At 40.5% G+C, this 18,591-nt stretch overlaps 1 protein-coding gene across 1 annotated transcript in view; it reads left to right on the top strand.

Moving 5' to 3' along the window:
- Positions 1-6: 6 nt before the first annotated feature.
- Positions 7-18,591, top strand: part of ASTN1 (astrotactin 1) — a 285,260-nt gene continuing 266,675 nt past the window's right edge. Inside the window, exon 1 of the mRNA XM_014540914.1 lies at positions 7-249. Coding sequence (XP_014396400.1) covers positions 132-249 — 118 coding nt within the window. The 5' untranslated portion in view covers positions 7-131. The remainder of the gene's footprint in view (positions 250-18,591) is intronic.

The raw sequence follows: 18,591 nt of genomic DNA, 5'->3' as shown, positions 1-18,591 counted from the left end.
GCTGCTGGGGGCCGGCGGTGGTGCTGGCCACGGCAGCGGGCGACGCGGATCCCTCCAAGGAGCTGGAGTGCAAGCTCAAAAGCATCACGGTGTCGGCGCTGCCCTTCCTGCGCGAGAACGACCTGAGCATCATGCACAGCCCCTCGGCCTCTGAGCCCAAGCTCCTCTTCTCGGTGCGCAACGACTTCCCGGGAGAAATGGTCGTGGTGGACGACCTGGAGAACACGGAGCTGCCCTACTTCGTGCTGGGTGAGTCCCGGGGAACGTCGTGGCAGCCTGAGGCGCTGGCCGGGCACCCCCAACCCCCACATTGGCTCGCTCTACCCACCCACAGGCCGGCGACCTCCCCTCCCCCACTCCCACCTCGCTGGATCCTCCCCCTACCAAGCGTTCTCCACACCCACTTGCAGGCTAGCGCCTCAGTGCACCTGGCTTCTTCCCACATCCTACCTGGAGGCTGGGCCCTCAACCTCCCTCAGCTGCCCTGACTCAAAGGAACAGGTTGCCAGTCTCTCAGAAACCTCTCCCAGCCCTGACCTCCCAGCTCTCATTCAGGAGCACATGGACAGCACTTGTGTGCCGCTACCAGCGCAGCTACCATAAGCCTTTCTCCGGACTCCCTGGCCACATGCTCAGTCCTTCCCTTCACACCCCTTGGATACTCACTCCACCTGCAGCATTTCCTGGGGGAGTAGGAGACAGACATCCCTTTGTCACCTTGCCAGGCATGTGCAGGCCACCTTGCACTGGCTGGATCTCTGGTCTTCACTTTTTGAGAGCTCCTTTCTGTCAGCAGGTACTGACGGAAACTCTCTGGCCTTCCTTCAGAACACTCAAGGTTCTCATACCCCTGCTGTCCATCCTGGCACGTCCTACCTTCATACCTACATATATAACAGCCATGTCCACATCTCCATGCCACCTCACAATTCCATGGATAAAGAAGTCATCCAGCTGAACTCCATTGATATTGGCATCCTGTTTATTCTCCAGGACACCTTAGATAGGCCTAGTCATTCCTGCACACCTGGTTCCCTGGGCAAGAGGCTTTTCCTTCCTTCCTTTGTCTGTTTACCTATCTGTCTTGGTGCCTCTGTTTTAATTTTCCTAGGCCACAAAACTCCTTCAGGTACTGGAAACTCTACCTCACTTCTAATCCCCAACCCCCTCTCCACTTCCAAGTTGCAGAGGTCTCTGCAGCACCTTTGCAGAGGTTCATGTGACTTCGTTTAACCAAAATTTCCTTCACTTTTCCATGCGCACATGCAGCTCTCACCCTGCGCACGTGTAGCTCTCTACTATGCAATCCATTTCTTTAGGGATGGTGTAAGTCGTTCTTTTTTGCCCAGGAGAGAATTCAGAGATAACCACAAGTGAGTCTCTAGATTCAAAAACAAATAATGCAAATGTTTAGGAGACTGTTTTAGCTACTTAATGCCCTACCAACTAGGGCTCACTTTGCAGGGACATGGCCTCCTGATGGCCACATGTAGGTTAGAGCTACAAGTAGAATGTTATTCAACATCTTCTCATGCTCTTTCTTCACAAGAGATATCTTCACACTGAACACATCAAGAAGTGGGTGAGTAAATCTTCACTTCCCACCCATGTGAAAGAGCTATTTCTGAAATTGCCTGGCCTTTGAAAAGTTGGTTTACAGTTCCTGGAGTGCTGCTCAGGCAACCCTATTAAGAACACCTACGCTCTTGATGGCATTATTTATTTTTGCATTAAAAATGTACTCATAATGAGAACTAGGGACTGACTGGGAATAATGGAGACATTGTGGATATGCTGCTCATTACAGTGTGCAATTGCTGGTTATTCAGTGGATGTAAATTTCATGCCAAAGTCCTGCTGATATGCAAGTACAATCTGTTCATCATAGTACATAAGAATGAGTATAGGGAGTTATGTGTTTCTAAAGAGCCTGTTTTTTGGGCTTCACATGCAGTGTTTACTGTGTTGAAAGGGACATGAGTGGTACATGAAAAAAGGGAGATTAGACTAGCAAATATTCAAAATTCCACTTCCTTTTTTTGCAGAATCCCAAAGCTAAGGCCTAAAACCATGATGTGCCTATTAGGATCCAGTGTGCACAGCAAAAGCCCAGATGTTTAAGAATGGGTTTCCTGCACCTCTGTGCAAAGCTGCCCACTGCAGCACCCTGCTGGAGTTGCTATGGTAACCTCCTGCAACTTGGCATTTATACACAGGAACAGACGCTCTCTCTCTTACTTTAGAGCCAGATGCACTTGCTAAATGCATTGATTGTCCACCACCCTCCCAGCCATTGGGGGGGTATTAGAATCAGAGATGAGCTGGTACCTGTTCCTTTTGGCCCAGTATTCCCAGGGGAGTTGGAGTGAATCTCTGCTTGAGTGGTGGGGCAAAGCTGGGCAGAAAGGGAAAGGAATCCAAATTCATGGAATGTAGACTCAAGTGTAGTTGCTTTTGAAGTTAACTTTTGTGGACCTGGATCCTGCCACTTATAGCCAATAGTAAGGGCTGTGGTGACTTAGATTTTGAGCTTTCCTTACTTGTATCTCTGGAACCTAGTTTGCTTGTATCCCCTGGAAAAAAATCTGAATTAGTCAATCCTGGGAATTTATTGCGCATTTACTTGCCGGGCACTATTTAGACATAGAAGTTAATTAAAAAACTAAAAGATTCCCACCCTCCGGTCTTCTCTAGTCAGTGGAAACACAGACTGAGATGCTGTAAGAGCTGCAAGTAAGAACACCTGATTGTGTGGCATAGGAAGGTTGAGGAAGGAGATACTTGCATGATTAGATCAGACACCATGAAAGCATGAGCTTGACTAGGGCCCTTGACCAAAATCAGACCCTTTGGCTTCCTTTCGTCTCCAGGATCAAGTTTTGCCACTTCAGTGAGGCAGACAAGGGTCTTCTTCCAGCTGCAACCAGTTTCTCCAGCCTTATTCCTTGCCTGCTATGATGGCTTTTCAGAACTCTCTCAAGACTTTGCACATGCTGTTCCTTCTGCCCAGAATGCTTTCCTTGCCTTCTCCACTTGGCAGTCAGTCATCCATTCTTCTTCTAAACCTGCACCCATGTCACATCTCTATGAAGCCTTCCCTTCCCTCCAAAGCAGTCTTTGTCCACTTCTGTGCTCTATGCGTGGATTAAACAACACAGATGATCGGAATTAAAGGTAGATTTAATTTGGCTTGGGATAAGGTGAAGCCATTTGACATCATGGAAAACAGCTGCGTAAAGGATGGTGGTGGGCGTGAAGGCGGGAATGGCGTGTGTCTGGCGGGGATGGAGATCAGCCTGTGGTAGGAGTGCGGGAGGATGGCACCTGGCTCCGTGGAGTGGGGCGTGGTTCTCCCGGTAAAACCAGGCTGGGAGGCTGATGACGCAGAACGAGGTGCAGCCGACTCCCAGCGGCCATTGCGGCACCACGGTCGCCATCTTTCTTGTTGGATAATCCGGAGCGGGCCGCGGAGGAAGGGGTGGCGGAGGCTCCTGTTGTCGGAGGTAAGGTTGGCAAACTGTGGTGCTAGGGGCATATGCGACTTCCAGGTGTGCTTTGCTTGGCTACATCGTTGTAAAGTGTTTTGAATCTGAACGTTTTCTGTCGATGCACGTCGTGCTTCTCACGAACCCGGACTGCCCCGTGGCCGGGCCTGTCCTTGGTGGCACTTGGGCTGGCCGGCAGGGCTGAGTGAGGTAGCCCACACCTCTGCCTCAGCAGTGGTTCGCAACCTTCTGGCCCTTTAAATACAGTTCCTCATGTTGCCGGCAGGGCTGAGTGAGGTAGCCCACACCTCTGCCTCAGCAGTGCTGTACAACTCCCTACGCAGTGGTTCGCAACCTTCTGGCCCTTTAAATACAGTTCCTCATGTTGTGACCCAGCCATAAAATTATTTTCGTTGCTACTTCATAACTGTAATGTTGCTACTGTTATGAATCATAATGTAAATATCTGATATGCGGGATGGTCTTAGGCGACCCCTGTGAAAGGGTCGTTCGTCCGCCAAAGGGGTCGCGACCCACAGGTTGAGAACCGCTGCCCTACAGCATCATACGAGAACTGTAATTTCGCGTTTAAGATATTCAGATACATAAGCCCGCTGCCCCTCTCAGGAGAATGTAAAAGTTTGTCCGGGTTAGTCAATGAACATCTCCTGTGTCGACCTCGGTGTTGTACCTCGGCTTTCAAAACAGCGCTCACTCCCGTGTTGGAGCCACGTTTGATTGGGAGACCACTGGCTGGCCTGCAGGGTGGCTTCCACACGCGAGGGCGATTTCTGTGCTGTGACAGGACATAACGGACCGTCTAATTACTACGAGAAAGGGCTGCTCTTCCGCTTCAGCCCCAGCTACCGAGCTGCGCATGCGTGAAGCTGAGTGAGGCACGCTGGCTCTCGGCCTTGGGGTTGAGCCTCAGCTGTCAGGGTTTGATGGGAGAAGGTCCTCCTGAAGATAAATCAGCCCGCAGAGCTGTCGTGCGTCCCCACAAGGAAGGAACAGTCCAGTGTGGCGGTTAAAAGAACAGGCGTTGAAGACAGATCCGGTGTCAGCTCCCGGCTTTTCCATGTATCCCAATGGAGGAGAAGAGGAAGGGTCCGAGAAGTTGAGTAACTTAGGGTCACATAGCTAACAGGTGAGGGACCCATCACTCAGACTCAGGTCAGTTCGCATTTAAGGCTTTCTCTCAGTTACTATTTCATAGGCCTTAATTGGATAAAAGGAGTCCTGGTAACGGTTAGAACAGGGAAAGCACACTCACCTCATTTGGATAGAGGAGTCCCTTTGAATATCCTTGCCCACGGAGTGATTGCTCACACAAACCTTAATGCAGCACAGGTGTGTAAGTATCGAGAAATACTTACCTAAGTTCCTTAATGCAGCACAGGTGTGTAAGTATCGAGAAATACCTAAGAGTCTACTTCCCTCTGCAGAATTGGGGAGTTCTTATCTTATTTGCCGTTTCCACGTTTGGGTAGCCATGTTCCATGGTGTGTTAGCACCCACAGTTGTGATATGTGGGTGAAGTCGCCGTGTCCAGTGCTCTTCTTAGAAGGGCCCATGGAGATGCAAACTGGGAATCCAGGGAGGATGCTCCACTGTCAAATGGAGTCATCCAGGGGTTGCTGTAGTTCTAGCTCCTTCCCCAAGGCACTGACCTTGGAATTCGGTGGCCTTGTGCTTGGAACCCACTGTCAGAGGCCAGTGCAGGTGCAGAGGAGCAGTTACCGAGCTTTCCCATTGGCTTTGAATGTACAGACAGTCTTACTTAGTGGTGAGCTTTAGCTTAACAGGAAGCATCCCTAGCATTCTTTTTCACGCATCTCTCCATTTGAAAAGAATCTTTACAGTTTGTTTTCCCTCCTTTGTTCTCAGCTACAGTGAGCTGCCTAGGTTAACAATACTGGTAAACAAATTTGTATAGAGTGCCAGCCCATCAAGACAAGGGAGGATGAATGGTAGCAATCTTCACTGAGGGTCTGCAGAACTTAAAATCACTCATACTAGCAGAATGCACTAATTCATAGTGTTATTATTTTATGGTTTCTCTACAGAAATGTAGATTTTTTACATCAAAGGAATTTTGAATGCGGGAGTGATGAATTTTACAACAATTCAAATGCTCTTCTAGATATACTGATAAATGACTTAAATTCAAGTCATTGGCGTTTTTCAAGGAAAAATGAAATACAAGCTTAATTTCTTTATTCATCTTAGGAGGGAAGATTAAGGACCTGTTTTATAGAGCTTATATCTTTCGTCCTCCCTCCCTCCCTCTCTGTTTTCCTTCCTCTCTTCCTCTCTTTTCCTTTCTTCCTCTATCCGCCTTCCTTCCTTTCCTTCTTTTTACGAATGTAATTAAACCAATCTTAGATTAAGGCCAGTTCACAAGAACAAAACTTGGCACCTTTTCAGCAGGAAAATGCCAAGTCTTTATTTCTTCCCCTTTACAACAAGTTCAAATATATGCATACAGATGGCAGAAAAATCACTATATTGAGCAAGTTAATCTCCCAGGACAAGTTAAGGCTTATGGTAATTTCTCATGTACCACAATTCAGCATCTATCACCCTATTTTTATTACAAATATGGAATAGTCATTATTTTCTAATCACATTCAGTTTAAAACTGTGAGAAAAAAACAAAGCACCTCTATTGATCCCTAGGTTCCCAAGGAACCAAATTTGGAAAAAGTAAATTGTTGCCAATGGTGATCTAAATTGACATGGCAACTTTGTAAACAATTTGGCATTGTAAATAAAGTTGAAAGCATGCATGCCTTATAACCCAGCAATTCCACTTCTAGGTGTTTATTATACTGGAATTCTTACATGTGTACACAAGAATATTTGTAACAACATTGTTGGTCACAGCAAAGCCTGGAAACAACCTAATGTCCATTAACAGGAGTCTGGACATGTACATGGTGTTACTGTCATCCAATGAAACATCATTCAGCCATGAAAATAAATGAGCTGTAGCCACATATACCAACATGGATACATGTCACACTGTCATGTTAAATGAGGATAAGCTACTAGCTGAAAAATACATACAGTACAATTTCATTTATATAAAATTCAAAACAACAAGACATTGTTCAAGGACATCCAAACGTGGCAAGTTTTTATGAAAAGCAAGGAAGCAAGAAATGCAAAATAAAGGATGGCGTTATGTGTGGTGGAAATGGAAGATGATGTGAAGGGGAGGGAAAGAAGAGGGACTTCAAACATTCTGGCAGTTTTTTGGTTTTGCTTTTTTAAAAAATTTTTTTTATAAGTTTCAGATTTACAGAAAAATTACAAAGGTAGTACAAAGAGTTTCCATAGACCCCAAATCCAGTTTCTCCCTTTATAAACATTTTACGTTTAGTATGATACAGTTGTTACAATTAAAGAACCAATATTGATATATTATGAATAATTAAGTCCATGCTTTATTCGGATTTCCTTAGTTTTTACCTGATATCCTTTAAAAAAAAATATATGTATATTTATTGATTTCAGAGAGGAAGGGAGAGATAGAAACATCAATGATGAGAGAGAATCATTGATTGGCTGCCTCCTACACGCCCCCTACTGGGTATCAAGCCTGCAACCAGGCATGTGCCCCTGACAGGAATTGAACCCAGGACCCTTCAGTCCACAGGCCGACGCTCTATCCACTGAGCCAAACCAGCTAGGGCTGCCTGATGTCCTTTTTTTGTTGTTCCAAGATCCCATCTAGTATACCACATTAGTTGGTTAGCACCTCTCCTTAGGGGTGACTTGCCTGTGACCTTTTCTTAGGCTTGATTTGATGACCTTGACAGTTTTGAGGAGTTCTGGTCAGGTATTAAAGTCACTCTTTCCCTCTTTGTCCACACTGTACTTTTTGAAGGATATTATTATGTGTAGTCCATACCAAAGGAATGGGGAGTTAAGGTCTACCTTTTTAAAAAAGCATCTACATAACTTATATTGAATTATTCTACATGAGAGAATTATCTATTATCCCCCACTAATTTATTTATGTAATCATTTATTTGTATCATGTGGACTCATTAATATTTATTTTATACTTTGGATTATAACCCAATACTACTGTATAGATTTCAATGCTCACACTGTTCCAGCTTTGGCTAATGGCAGTTCTTTCCGTTGACTTATGTGTCTCTGTGACAGACCCTCATTAGTGTGAGTTTTTGTTCTGTTTTTGTTTTTTAGAGCACTTTGTTACTGTGGATCAGGACAGGCTGCCCCAGGTTACTTTGTATATTGCCTGCCCAGGTCCTAGAACCAGCTGTTTCTCCAAAGGGCCCTGATTCTTTTAATTGATGAATAGTATTAGAAACCAGATCAGGGGTGGTGGTGTTTCTAGGCTCCCCCAACTGACAGAACAAGGAAATATGTGTGTGTGTACTAACTCATACACATACCTATAAATATTTCTATATGTAACCATCTGTATATAGAGTAAGACAAACATTAGTTCATACTGATATCTCCAGCTCTAATCTGTTATCTAATTATCATGGCCTAATTTTCATTATCTAATGTATTGTTTAATCCATGAATCATACTAGCCTCTTCCCCTTGCTCTGCTCATTCCAACAGTGAGAAATTTGGTTCCCACTACCTTCCATCTGTTTATTGTATTGTTCAATTCCACTATGCATCTATAGCAGTATCAGAATTATTTGCCCATTCCCCATGAGCAAAACTTTATTAGAGTGCAATTCTTACGTACAATCCTGCTCTTAAGGACAGGGATATGTTCTGAGAAGTGTGCCTTTAGTCCTTGTGCGAACATCCTAGAGTGCATGCACACCAACCTAGATGGTCTAGCCCAGTGGTTCTCAACCTTCCTAATGCCGCAACCCTTTAATACAGTTCTCATGTTGTGGTGACCACCAACCATAAAATTATTTTCGTTGCTACTTCATAACTGTAATTTTGCTACTGTTATGAATCATAATGTAAATATCTGATATGCAGGATGTATTTTCATTGTTACAAATTGAACAATTAAAGCATAGTGATTAATCACAAAAACAATATGTAATTATATATGTTTTCCGATGGTCTTAGGCGACCCCTGTAAAGGGTCATTCGACCCCCAAAGGGGTCGTGACCCACAGGTTGAGAACCGCTGGTCTAGCCTATGACACTCTTAGGCTATGTGATAGAGCCTGTTGCTCTGTAGGGGAGGAAAAATAATTTTCCCTTTATCTTTCTGGATTCTTGGCTGTGACCTCCCTGTAATAAAAGACAGATTGACCTGAGAAAAACAAAAGTTTAATAACATTTGTACCTCCTGTCAGCTCTATATTTTTGAGATCCATTTATGTCACTCTTACTATTTATACCGATTCATATGCTTATCTGTATTGTTTTATTTATTGAAGCTCTGTAGTTCTAATATTTGGTAGGACTAATCACTCTTTGCTACTATTCTTTTTTGGAGTTCTAGCCATTTATTTTCATGTAAACTTTCCAAGAAATTTGTCTAGTTCTAAAAAAAAAGCCAACAAACAAGCAAAAATAAACAACAAAAAAGCAAGAATAACAAAAACTGGTGTTATTTTATTCAAATCCTGTTAAAATTTTAAATTAAGGAATAATCTATTTCTTATGATATTTAGTTTTTCTGTTTAAGAAGCAATACATTTGTATTTGTTGAAGTCTTTTAGTCTGCCTTTTAGTAGAGTTTTAAAGGAATATATTTTTTCTCATGCAGTGCTTGTATATTTATTGCTAGATTTAATTTTAGGTATTTTATTTTTTGTGATATTGTAAAAGGAGTATATTCTTTTTATAGATACATTCTAAATGATTACAGTTTGTGTATATGAAAGCTGTTGATGTTTATGTGTTAATTTTCAAACCCGCTGTCTACTGAATCCTCTAGCTCTCAGTATGCTTCAGTTGGTGCTCTTGGATATTTTAGTTATGCAGACATATCATATGCAAATACCATTTTATATCTTCCACTCAAGTGTTTATACTTCTAATTTTATTCTCTTGTCTAATTACACTGGTAGTAACTCCAGTACAATGTCAAATACCAATGTGATAACGTGGATTATTGTATTTTCCTGACTTAATGGTAACGAACCTGCTGTCTTGATATTATGAGAATGGATTTTGGGTTAAAAGAGATAAAAAGGATCATGTTAAATAAGAATTTAGTGTTTTTTATTACCAAAAATTATTTTTTAATTAAAAATATTTTTTCAATATTTATAATCATATTTAGATTTCTTAAAAGGATGAATTGTATAAGTAGATTTCTAGTATTGAACTTTGCATTCCTGAAACAGCCCTCACTAGGTAAATGATGAATTATTTCTGCAATATGCTGTTGGATTCTGTTGTATTAATATTTTGCATCAATATTTCTATGTGAAGGTAGCCTTATTGTGTGTGTGTGTGTGTATGTATGTATATATCTCTGTGTGTGTGTGTATCTTTGTCAGGATTTGGTATTAATTTTACATTTACTTCCTAAAAATAATTTTCAAGCTTTTCTTCTTTGTTTCCTCTTGATAATTAAAATAGCATTGAAATTACCTACAGAGTCTATAATCTCAGCCACTACACTACCCACTGTGGTGCATGGAATGGCTGAATTCAGAACTGGTTCCTTAGTAAGTAATGAGCCACTAAATCAGACAGGATCATAGGAAATTCTTTCCAGAGAAAATGGTCTACATTGAGATTAAAGGATAATGGGACTTAGTTGGGTAAGCATGGGGGTTCTGAGTTTTGGGGATAAATTATGAGCTCTAGCCTAAGGAAGCAGGGAGTAGAAGGCATAAAAACCAAAATGTGTGAAAGGATGCAAGAAATAGTCAAGCATTTACACTTTGCGTAAGACCTTGCCTCATACTTTACCTTAAAAATTGAAACTAGCAGACATAATTTGTACACACCCTCAACTTCCAAACTTGTAGACCTACCTCCAACATTCATTCTTACCTTTTCATCTCCAACTGCCAATACTTTGTAAAATTCAACACTACTATATTCAAAATAGTATTATTACATATAATCAACATGTAATTATTAATGAAACATTTTAAATTCTTCTTGTTCTGTCTTCTAAATCTAGGGTGTATTTTATACCTATAGTGCATCTCAGCTGACTAGCCACATTTCAAGTGTTCAGTAGCCACATGTGGCTGCTGGCTACTGTATTGGATAGCACAGATAAGTAATTGTAAAGAAACTTACCAGTTTGATTCCTGGTCAGGGCACATGCCTGGGTTATGGGCTCAATCTCTAGTAGGGGGCATGCAGGAGGCAGCTGATAGATGTTTCTTTTTCCTCCTCCCATTATTTCTCTCTAAAGTCAATAAAAATGTATTTATAAAAGGAACTTCCCAGTGCCTTGAAACTACAACTAATACCCAAACAGTTTAAAATCACTTGTGGCAACTTGCGTAGCTTTCTGAAGCCAACTTCAGTGCCTTATAGAGAGGAGGTACTCAAAGTTTATTTTTCTAATTACGTTATTTTTGTTTGCTCAATTCAATGTCTATACTTATGTAGATATGGTCAAAATGCCTCATTGTAGTAATGACTCATTTTGTTAGTCATGAAACAAAATATTCCATGTATTTTATACTTTGTTTCTCAGAAATGAGAACTGTTTTAAGAATGTGTTTTTACATAAGAAATTTGTAGTTGAAGGATATATTCATTCATAGCACTCTCGGGGGATAGTAACAGCATCTATTAAGGCAGACGTGACCCTGTGAACCATCTCTGGGCATGTTCTGCACAACTGTCTAATATCCATTCATTGGTGTGTTTCTAATGAGGGTTTAAGTAAAAAAAAAAATACTCTAATAAGAATTGATTTATAGTTTATTTCACATTTTATCCCTTATATAGTTCAAAAATATACTTTGAAAAGTAATGGAAATTGATTTTGATTAGTATACTATGTTTTATCAAGGCCAACTTTGAAAAAAGAACTTCAAAGAAATATAGACAGCATTAAAAATAAATATTTTATTGCTAAAAAAAAAGAATGTGTTTTTATAAGATTTGCCAAAATTTTTCATCATACAATAGTTTTTTTTTCTTCTGCCAATACTACTTGAGTAGCTGCTAAGTACTGGTCATAATAGTAGGTTCTGGGGATGTTACCAGAAATAAAAAAATATACAACTCTGTCTTCACAGTATCAAGCATTCTTCCTCTTCTGGGGCCTCACTGTGTCTATCATTTCTCTCTTCTAGATATTTACTTTTCTTTCCCCTTCTTTTTCCTAGACCTTTCCCTGCAGCCTATAGATATATATTCATGTTTCTCCTATCTTAAAAAGACTGTTCGCTTACCTGTGTGTACCTCTTAGCCAGCACCTTATCTCTCCCTGTTCACAGTGGCTTTTGACTTCTTGTCTACTTCACTGCAATGAGGTTGCCTTTGACCCCCAATGTTAAGTCTAAGGAACACTTTTTTTAAAAAATATATTTTTATTGATTTTAGAGAGAGGAAGGGAGAGGGGGAGAGAGATAGAAACTTCAATGATGAGAGGGAATCGTTGATCAGCCACCTCTTGCATGCCCCCCTACTGGGGATTGAGCCCACAACCCGGGCATGTGCCCTTGACTGAAATCGAACCCGGACCCTTCAGTCTGCAATTGGACGCTCTGTCCGCTGAGCAAAACCAGCTAGGGCTCTAAAGAACACCCTTATCTCGTCTTAACGGCACACTGTGGCATTTGCCACTGCTGATCTTCCTTGAAATTGTCTCCTCCTTTCCTTGGGTAATGCACAACCTCTTCAAGGTAAGAGGATACTTTGTAAAACTGAAAGAAATCAAATGTGGCCGGGCATAAAAATAGAGTCCTCCCCAAATCAGTGGGTGGCACCTTCAAAAGCCTCGTTATTTCCCATCTTGTGATACTGTATTGACGCACAGGACCTGCTGGAGAGTGCTCAGGATTCCCAGTAAGGCATGGAAGGTACTCCAGGATGTGGTTCCTATTTCTGTAGCACCATCTCAAATTAACCTCATATTAGTTAGAACTTTTCCATTGCAAGTAACAGAACACTTAACCATCTGATGTACATGATAAAAGGGATTCATAGGCTCAGGTCAGTGAAAGTGGTTGTCAGGCTTACTTGTATGAGGGCTCCAACTATGTATCTCTGCAGTTCTCATGACTTTGGCCCCCTCTGTGTGTGGCCTACATCTCAATACCAAATATTGAGCCTCTAGTACTTGTCTTCTTAGTAATCTTAAATGACAGAATGGGAAGAACACATAAAACATTTGCGCTACAAGCTGAAGAGTGATTGTTCGAGTTACCAGCTGAATTATCTGCTTTTGTCTTATAACCACAATTTTTGCTTGAAAAAACAACTCGAAAGAATAAGCAAACTACATTTATTCAGATTTGTGTATTTGGCCAATGTGTTCTTGAAAAGGAACATAGCGAGCTTCAAAAACAGTTGACAATATTTGTACCTAATGATAAATCCAGGCTTTCAAGAGAAAAAAATTGAATATTACAAAAACTTATAAATGCCACAGTGAGCTTGACAGCTTTCCAATACTTACAGATGTTTCTCATGAGACCAGTAAAGCTATTAATGAAGGAGAGTTGTTGAAATTGTATAATGAAATGTGCCAACATTTGGAACATCTGTAAATCCATGAGACAATATTTTCAAAATGACTAGTGCATGATATTTCAAAACCATGCATCAGTAAAATAAAAAAAGGTACATTCAGCGTAAGCTGGCTTGGCTCAGTGGATAGAGCATTGGCCTTGCGGACTTAAGGGTACTAGGTTTGATTCCAGTCAAGGGCACATGCCCGGGTAGTGGGCTCGATCCCTGAATCAGTGATTCTCTCTCATCATTGATGTCTTTTTCTCTCTCCCTTCCTCTCTGAAGTCAAAAAAATATATTTGAAAAAAAAATAAAAAGGTACATTCAAATTTCAAATGAATAATGGATTTTAATGAAGAGTATACAAAATGTTCACTGTATGGTTTCTGTTTCCACATTGCTACTCCCATTTAAGAGATTGCTACTTAATGAGTTTTGGTGTAGTATCAAAGAATATCCACACTTTTCTGAAATGGCTAATAAAATTCTTCTCTCTTGTAATGTTATCTCTGTGAGGCAGGATTTTCTTCATGGACCTCAGCCAAAATCTAGTCAATGCAGAAGCAGAGATGAGAATCTAGCTGTCATTCATTAAGATGAGTATTTGAGAGCTGTAAAACTATAAGACAAGTAACTCTTCTCATTAGTGTGTTATCATAAAAAGATTTTTTTTCATAAAATACATGGTTCATGTGAATACATAGTGGATTTCTTATTATGGTTTTTAAATAAAATGAATTAAATATTTAAAACATTTTTCAGTTCTGGCTTCAAATGTGGTAAACATTGATAGATATAGCCCACATAACTAAAAGCTACTTGTGATTCTCAATAATTTTTAAGAATGAAATGGGTTGCTGAGACCAAAAGGTTTGAGAACCTCTGACCTAGGTTGCATGGCACTTCACCCCCATGGGGCCTGACCCTATATTTCAGAAAGAATCAACTAACTTTCATGTGAATATTACAACCCGTGGTTTACATCTCTGTTACACTTCCAACGGAGTAACATTAGATGGTATTACTGCTTTTTTAAAAAAATTATCTTCATTGTTGAAAATATTACAGGCTTCCCTCTTTTTTCTCCCCTTGATCCCTTGAACCTTGACCCCACAAGCTACAGTTTGTGTCCATGGGCTATACATATATGCATATAAATTCTTTTGGTTAATCTCTAACCTACCCCCACCCTTTACCCCTGCCTTCTCTCTGAAATTCCTCAGTCTCTTCCATGCTTCTATGTCTCTGAATCTATTTGGTTCATCAGTTTATTTTATTCCTGCTTTTTTTTCTAGACTAGCAATTTTCAACCCTTTTAATCTCATGGCACACATAAACTAAATTCTTTGGTACACCAAAAACTACAGGGTGTCCCAAAAAATGTATACACACTTTGAATGACTATAAAGTCAGAGTTTATTAACATACAGTTCATTTTCAAAATTTAAAAGAATCTACAGAAATGAATACTTTTTTTTTGGTCAATGTCTTTTTTCAAACTGGTGACCTGACTGTTCTGGTCCAGGCACTGCCAATAACACAAAGCAATGGAATCACAAACATTAATAATCATCTCATTTGGAATTTATGTGCCTTTAATTCATTGACGGTTGCTGACGAATAAACTTTATTTTTTATGTATACCCATAAAAAAAGTCTAGTGACCCTTATATATAAATTTTCTTTGTTCAAAACTTAGTCTGGCTTCACCCATTATGTCAAGTCAGTTAAAACTTTAAAGGGAATAAAAATTAAGTGAGTTATCAGCTGTTAAAGTGTGTATACATTTTTGGGGACACCCTGTATATTATGTTTTTTGCCAGTTTGACAAAAATAGGTATAATTTTGATTTATTCATACTGGACAGCTATAGTGTTGACTGTTGTCATTTTTTTAAAATATATTTTATTGATTTTTTTACAGAGAGGAAGGGAGAGGGATAGAGAGTTAGAAACCCCGATGAGAGAGAAACATCGATCTGCTGCCTCCTGCACACCCCCTACTGGGGATGTGCCCGCAACCAAAGTACATACCCTTGACCGGAATCGAACCTGGGACCCTTGAGTCCGGAGGCCGATGCTCTATCCACTGAGCCAAACCGGTTAGGGCGACTGTTGTCATTTTTTATTCGACAATCTAAGGGAAAAGAAGTCAGTGCTCCTGACTAAATAGGTATTGAATGTTTCAAAAATTCTTGTGGCACACCAGTTAAAAATTGCTATTGTAGTCAATGACTCTCATGCTGGTGCATATCTGATAGCCACTACTTGATGAATAAACAGAAAAAAAAGAGTGAATGAATGAAGGAAGGAATATTCCTGGTCTCCTCCTCCTACTCTAGCTCTGTTTTTGTTAATGTGGTTCCTTTGGAGGTCAGAGCTTCACACACACCCACAGGCATATGCATGCACACATGCACACGACACAGGATAACGTCTACCACTTAGATGTGCTGTGTTTAGCCCCTGCCCCTTCAGCCATGTGGGGAATTTCTAGAAGTCAGGAAGGAAATGTCATTGATAAAGAATCTCTGACACCTGGCACCTAAAGGTGTTTTTAGAGGTGCTTTTCTTTAGCCACTTTCTTCAGGATTTTGGATATGCAGTAAACCTGAAAGGCACACTGTTTTAGTTTCTTAAAGGTCACAAGGGACACTGATGGAAAGACTATGACATTTAAAGCAACTTTGGCTTATTTCCCAGGTGTCTTGAGATTAAAAGCAAGGGGGATGTTATTGTTCTAGAGCCATTTGAAAGGGTTTGAGCTACTTTTAGACAGACTCTAAATCCAAGGCATTTTTACCTTCATTTACCGCCAGAGGGATAGAACTAAAAGTTGATTTTTCTAAGGTTGCAGGTTAAAGGAATCAATGAATACTCTGAGCTTCTCAAATCTTGGTCCTGGACCATGCAATTCTGGGCATTCGACACTTGGAGACTTAGAGATTTGAGGATTTAAGGCAGTTGTTCATGGCAGATCTCTCTGTGTCTCCCTGAAGTAAATTACATGTCTTCTCATGGCTGGAGGTGTTGGGCTTAGGGACTGTGGCTTATACCAGTTCCCACCCCTTATCCCAAGAGTTGGAGGTGAACATCATTGCATATCTGCAGCCCATTTGCAGCATGCAAGTATGTTATGGCATACCTATTGGGAAATTATTTTCTATAGTGTCTTTGTGGGAAGGAGTTGGAATCTCATCATACCCTGAATGGATTTCTCGAATGCAATGAGAGATCACTAATAACTTTTCTAAGCATCTGAAAACCTTGGCACCTCCAAACTGGATCAGATTGCCCCTAAACAATTGGGGCTGTTATCCAGTGGGTTAAACCAGTTCGGAGATAACACCGAACAAGTGGGCTCCACTATCAGCTCTTAATTCTTTTCGGTCTCAGTTATATTTAGTCTAGTAATCTGGCATAGAGAGTACATTCCAGAATTTCTCATGATCTCCTCAACTGCAAGTTATAGTCTGTGGGAATATGTAATAACCATAATTTCTACAGGGACTTGATACAGTTCTAGCGAAACCTAAAGGCAAAGAAACTTGATATTTCTTTTACCCGTGAGTCCTTGTTTGATGTCAGCATTGCTCAATAAATGGTAACTTATTTTGAAATAATGTTAGGTTTACAGAAGTTGCAAAAACAATGCAGAAAATGCCCCTGTGCCCTTCACCCAACTTCTCCAAATGACTCTCTTGCTCAAATGTAATGAATGATCAAAACTAAGAAATTAGCATTGGTGTAAGGCTACATTTTAGAAATATAGTATTTAAACATATATTAGGAAATATGTGGTTTAGAAAATAATAGGCATATCAAACTCGCAATTTCACTGATTTTTTTCACTAAGATTAAAGTTAAGCAACAAGTTGATATAAAATAAATTTTAATTTTAAAACATGAAAGTGACAAATTTTAGGTGGTATGTGGACATGGCAAAATTAAATTATGAAGGTACTACTTGAATGAATGACATTTAGGGGTCTTAAGTAAATGCATGATTTGGAAACATTAAGCATTTACCTCCTTTTCCTTACTACCTGGGTAGGTGCTCCTTGGATGCTGACTTCCCTGGGCACTTTCCTGCTTCTGAGTGCCACTCCTGAGTGATTTGCACTCTCCAGCCAGCCAGGGACGATGGTCAAGCCTGGCATAATGTCCCTGTACTCCAACATAGCTAAATTGACCTCCCTATAATCCTCCCATTACAATGTAGATGGATGATTATGATGGTAGTGATGGAATTTAATGTTCTTCTTAAGACTGGACATTGACAAAAACTTGGAAATGCCCATACTAGAGGGAGATTTTCGAGGGAAATGTAAAGTATCCAGTTAATGGGCTTTCTCCAATAAAAATGCAAAAACTGCTTTCATCTTCAGGTCACCATGTAAATCACACTGCTGCCTGGCAGGTTTACGTTCTCTCAGGTTCTATGCAGAGGTGATTACTCAGAACTCTGGAGCAGGGTAGCTATTTGAAGAGCTCAGATAGTCATGAGGGGCGTGCAGAAGGCCAGGAGGACTTGTGTTTAATTTGGAAGGGAATTTGCTGACCACATCTGTCTTGTGAAGTTCAGCCTTTTCTCCTCTCTCAGGAGTCAAAATCACTTTAAATAAGTTGTGACTCTTGAAACTCAGCCTTTATATTTCCTCCCTCCTTTCTCCGGGCTCAAAAAATCCTGATTTTCCACGCATGTTCTAATTGCCAGTGAATGAAAGCGTGGTGAGACATAGGGTTTAAATTATGGTATCCCCAATTTCATTGTCCTTACGGAAGTCAGGAAATTGCTAGATTAAATAATCACCTCCATATAGAGCTAAAGTGCTTTTTGTTACATGGTATAATTTTTGAAAAAAAATTTTAACCAAAGTCTTTCTCAAGGAACATAGATTTAATCCCACTGATTATCAGATGCTCTTGCTTTTCCCTATTTTTTATGTAAAATCTTGGACATGAAGAGTGAGTGATGTGTAAAGGACTATTTGGTAATTGCCACTTAATAGTCTTCTGTATTTTTCTTTTATATTTTTATATTTTATATCTGCCTGGCTTTCCGGATCATTCCACATTGACTGGTATTCCACAGTAACACCAAGTCCTGGGGTGCTCCGGAATAACAGAAGAGGGAGTCTGATTTATAAATGTCAGGCACATGAATTGGAGTTAACGTAGTCTTCTGGTTCTGCCTTGGCTATAATTTGCTCATTATTTTTTAAATCCTTTTCCTGGGTTTGCTTATCATGTAATCACCACTGTCAGTACAAGCATAATTTAATTTTTTTTAAATATATTTTTATTGATTTCAGAGAGGAAGGGAGAGGGAGAGAGAGATGGAAACATCAATGATGAGAGAGAATCACTGATTGGCTGCCTCCTGCACGCCCCCTACTGGGGATCATGCTCACAACCCAGGCATGTGCCCCTGACCGGAATCAAACCTGGGACCCTTTAGTCCGCAGGCCAACACTCTATCCACT

Source organism: Myotis brandtii, unplaced genomic scaffold (genome assembly GCF_000412655.1).
Source record: "Myotis brandtii unplaced genomic scaffold, ASM41265v1 scaffold250, whole genome shotgun sequence".
NCBI lineage: Eukaryota > Metazoa > Chordata > Mammalia > Chiroptera > Vespertilionidae > Myotis > Myotis brandtii.
The sequence above is the reverse complement of the archived record's forward strand: the minus strand, read 5'-3'. Positions and strand labels throughout refer to the sequence as shown.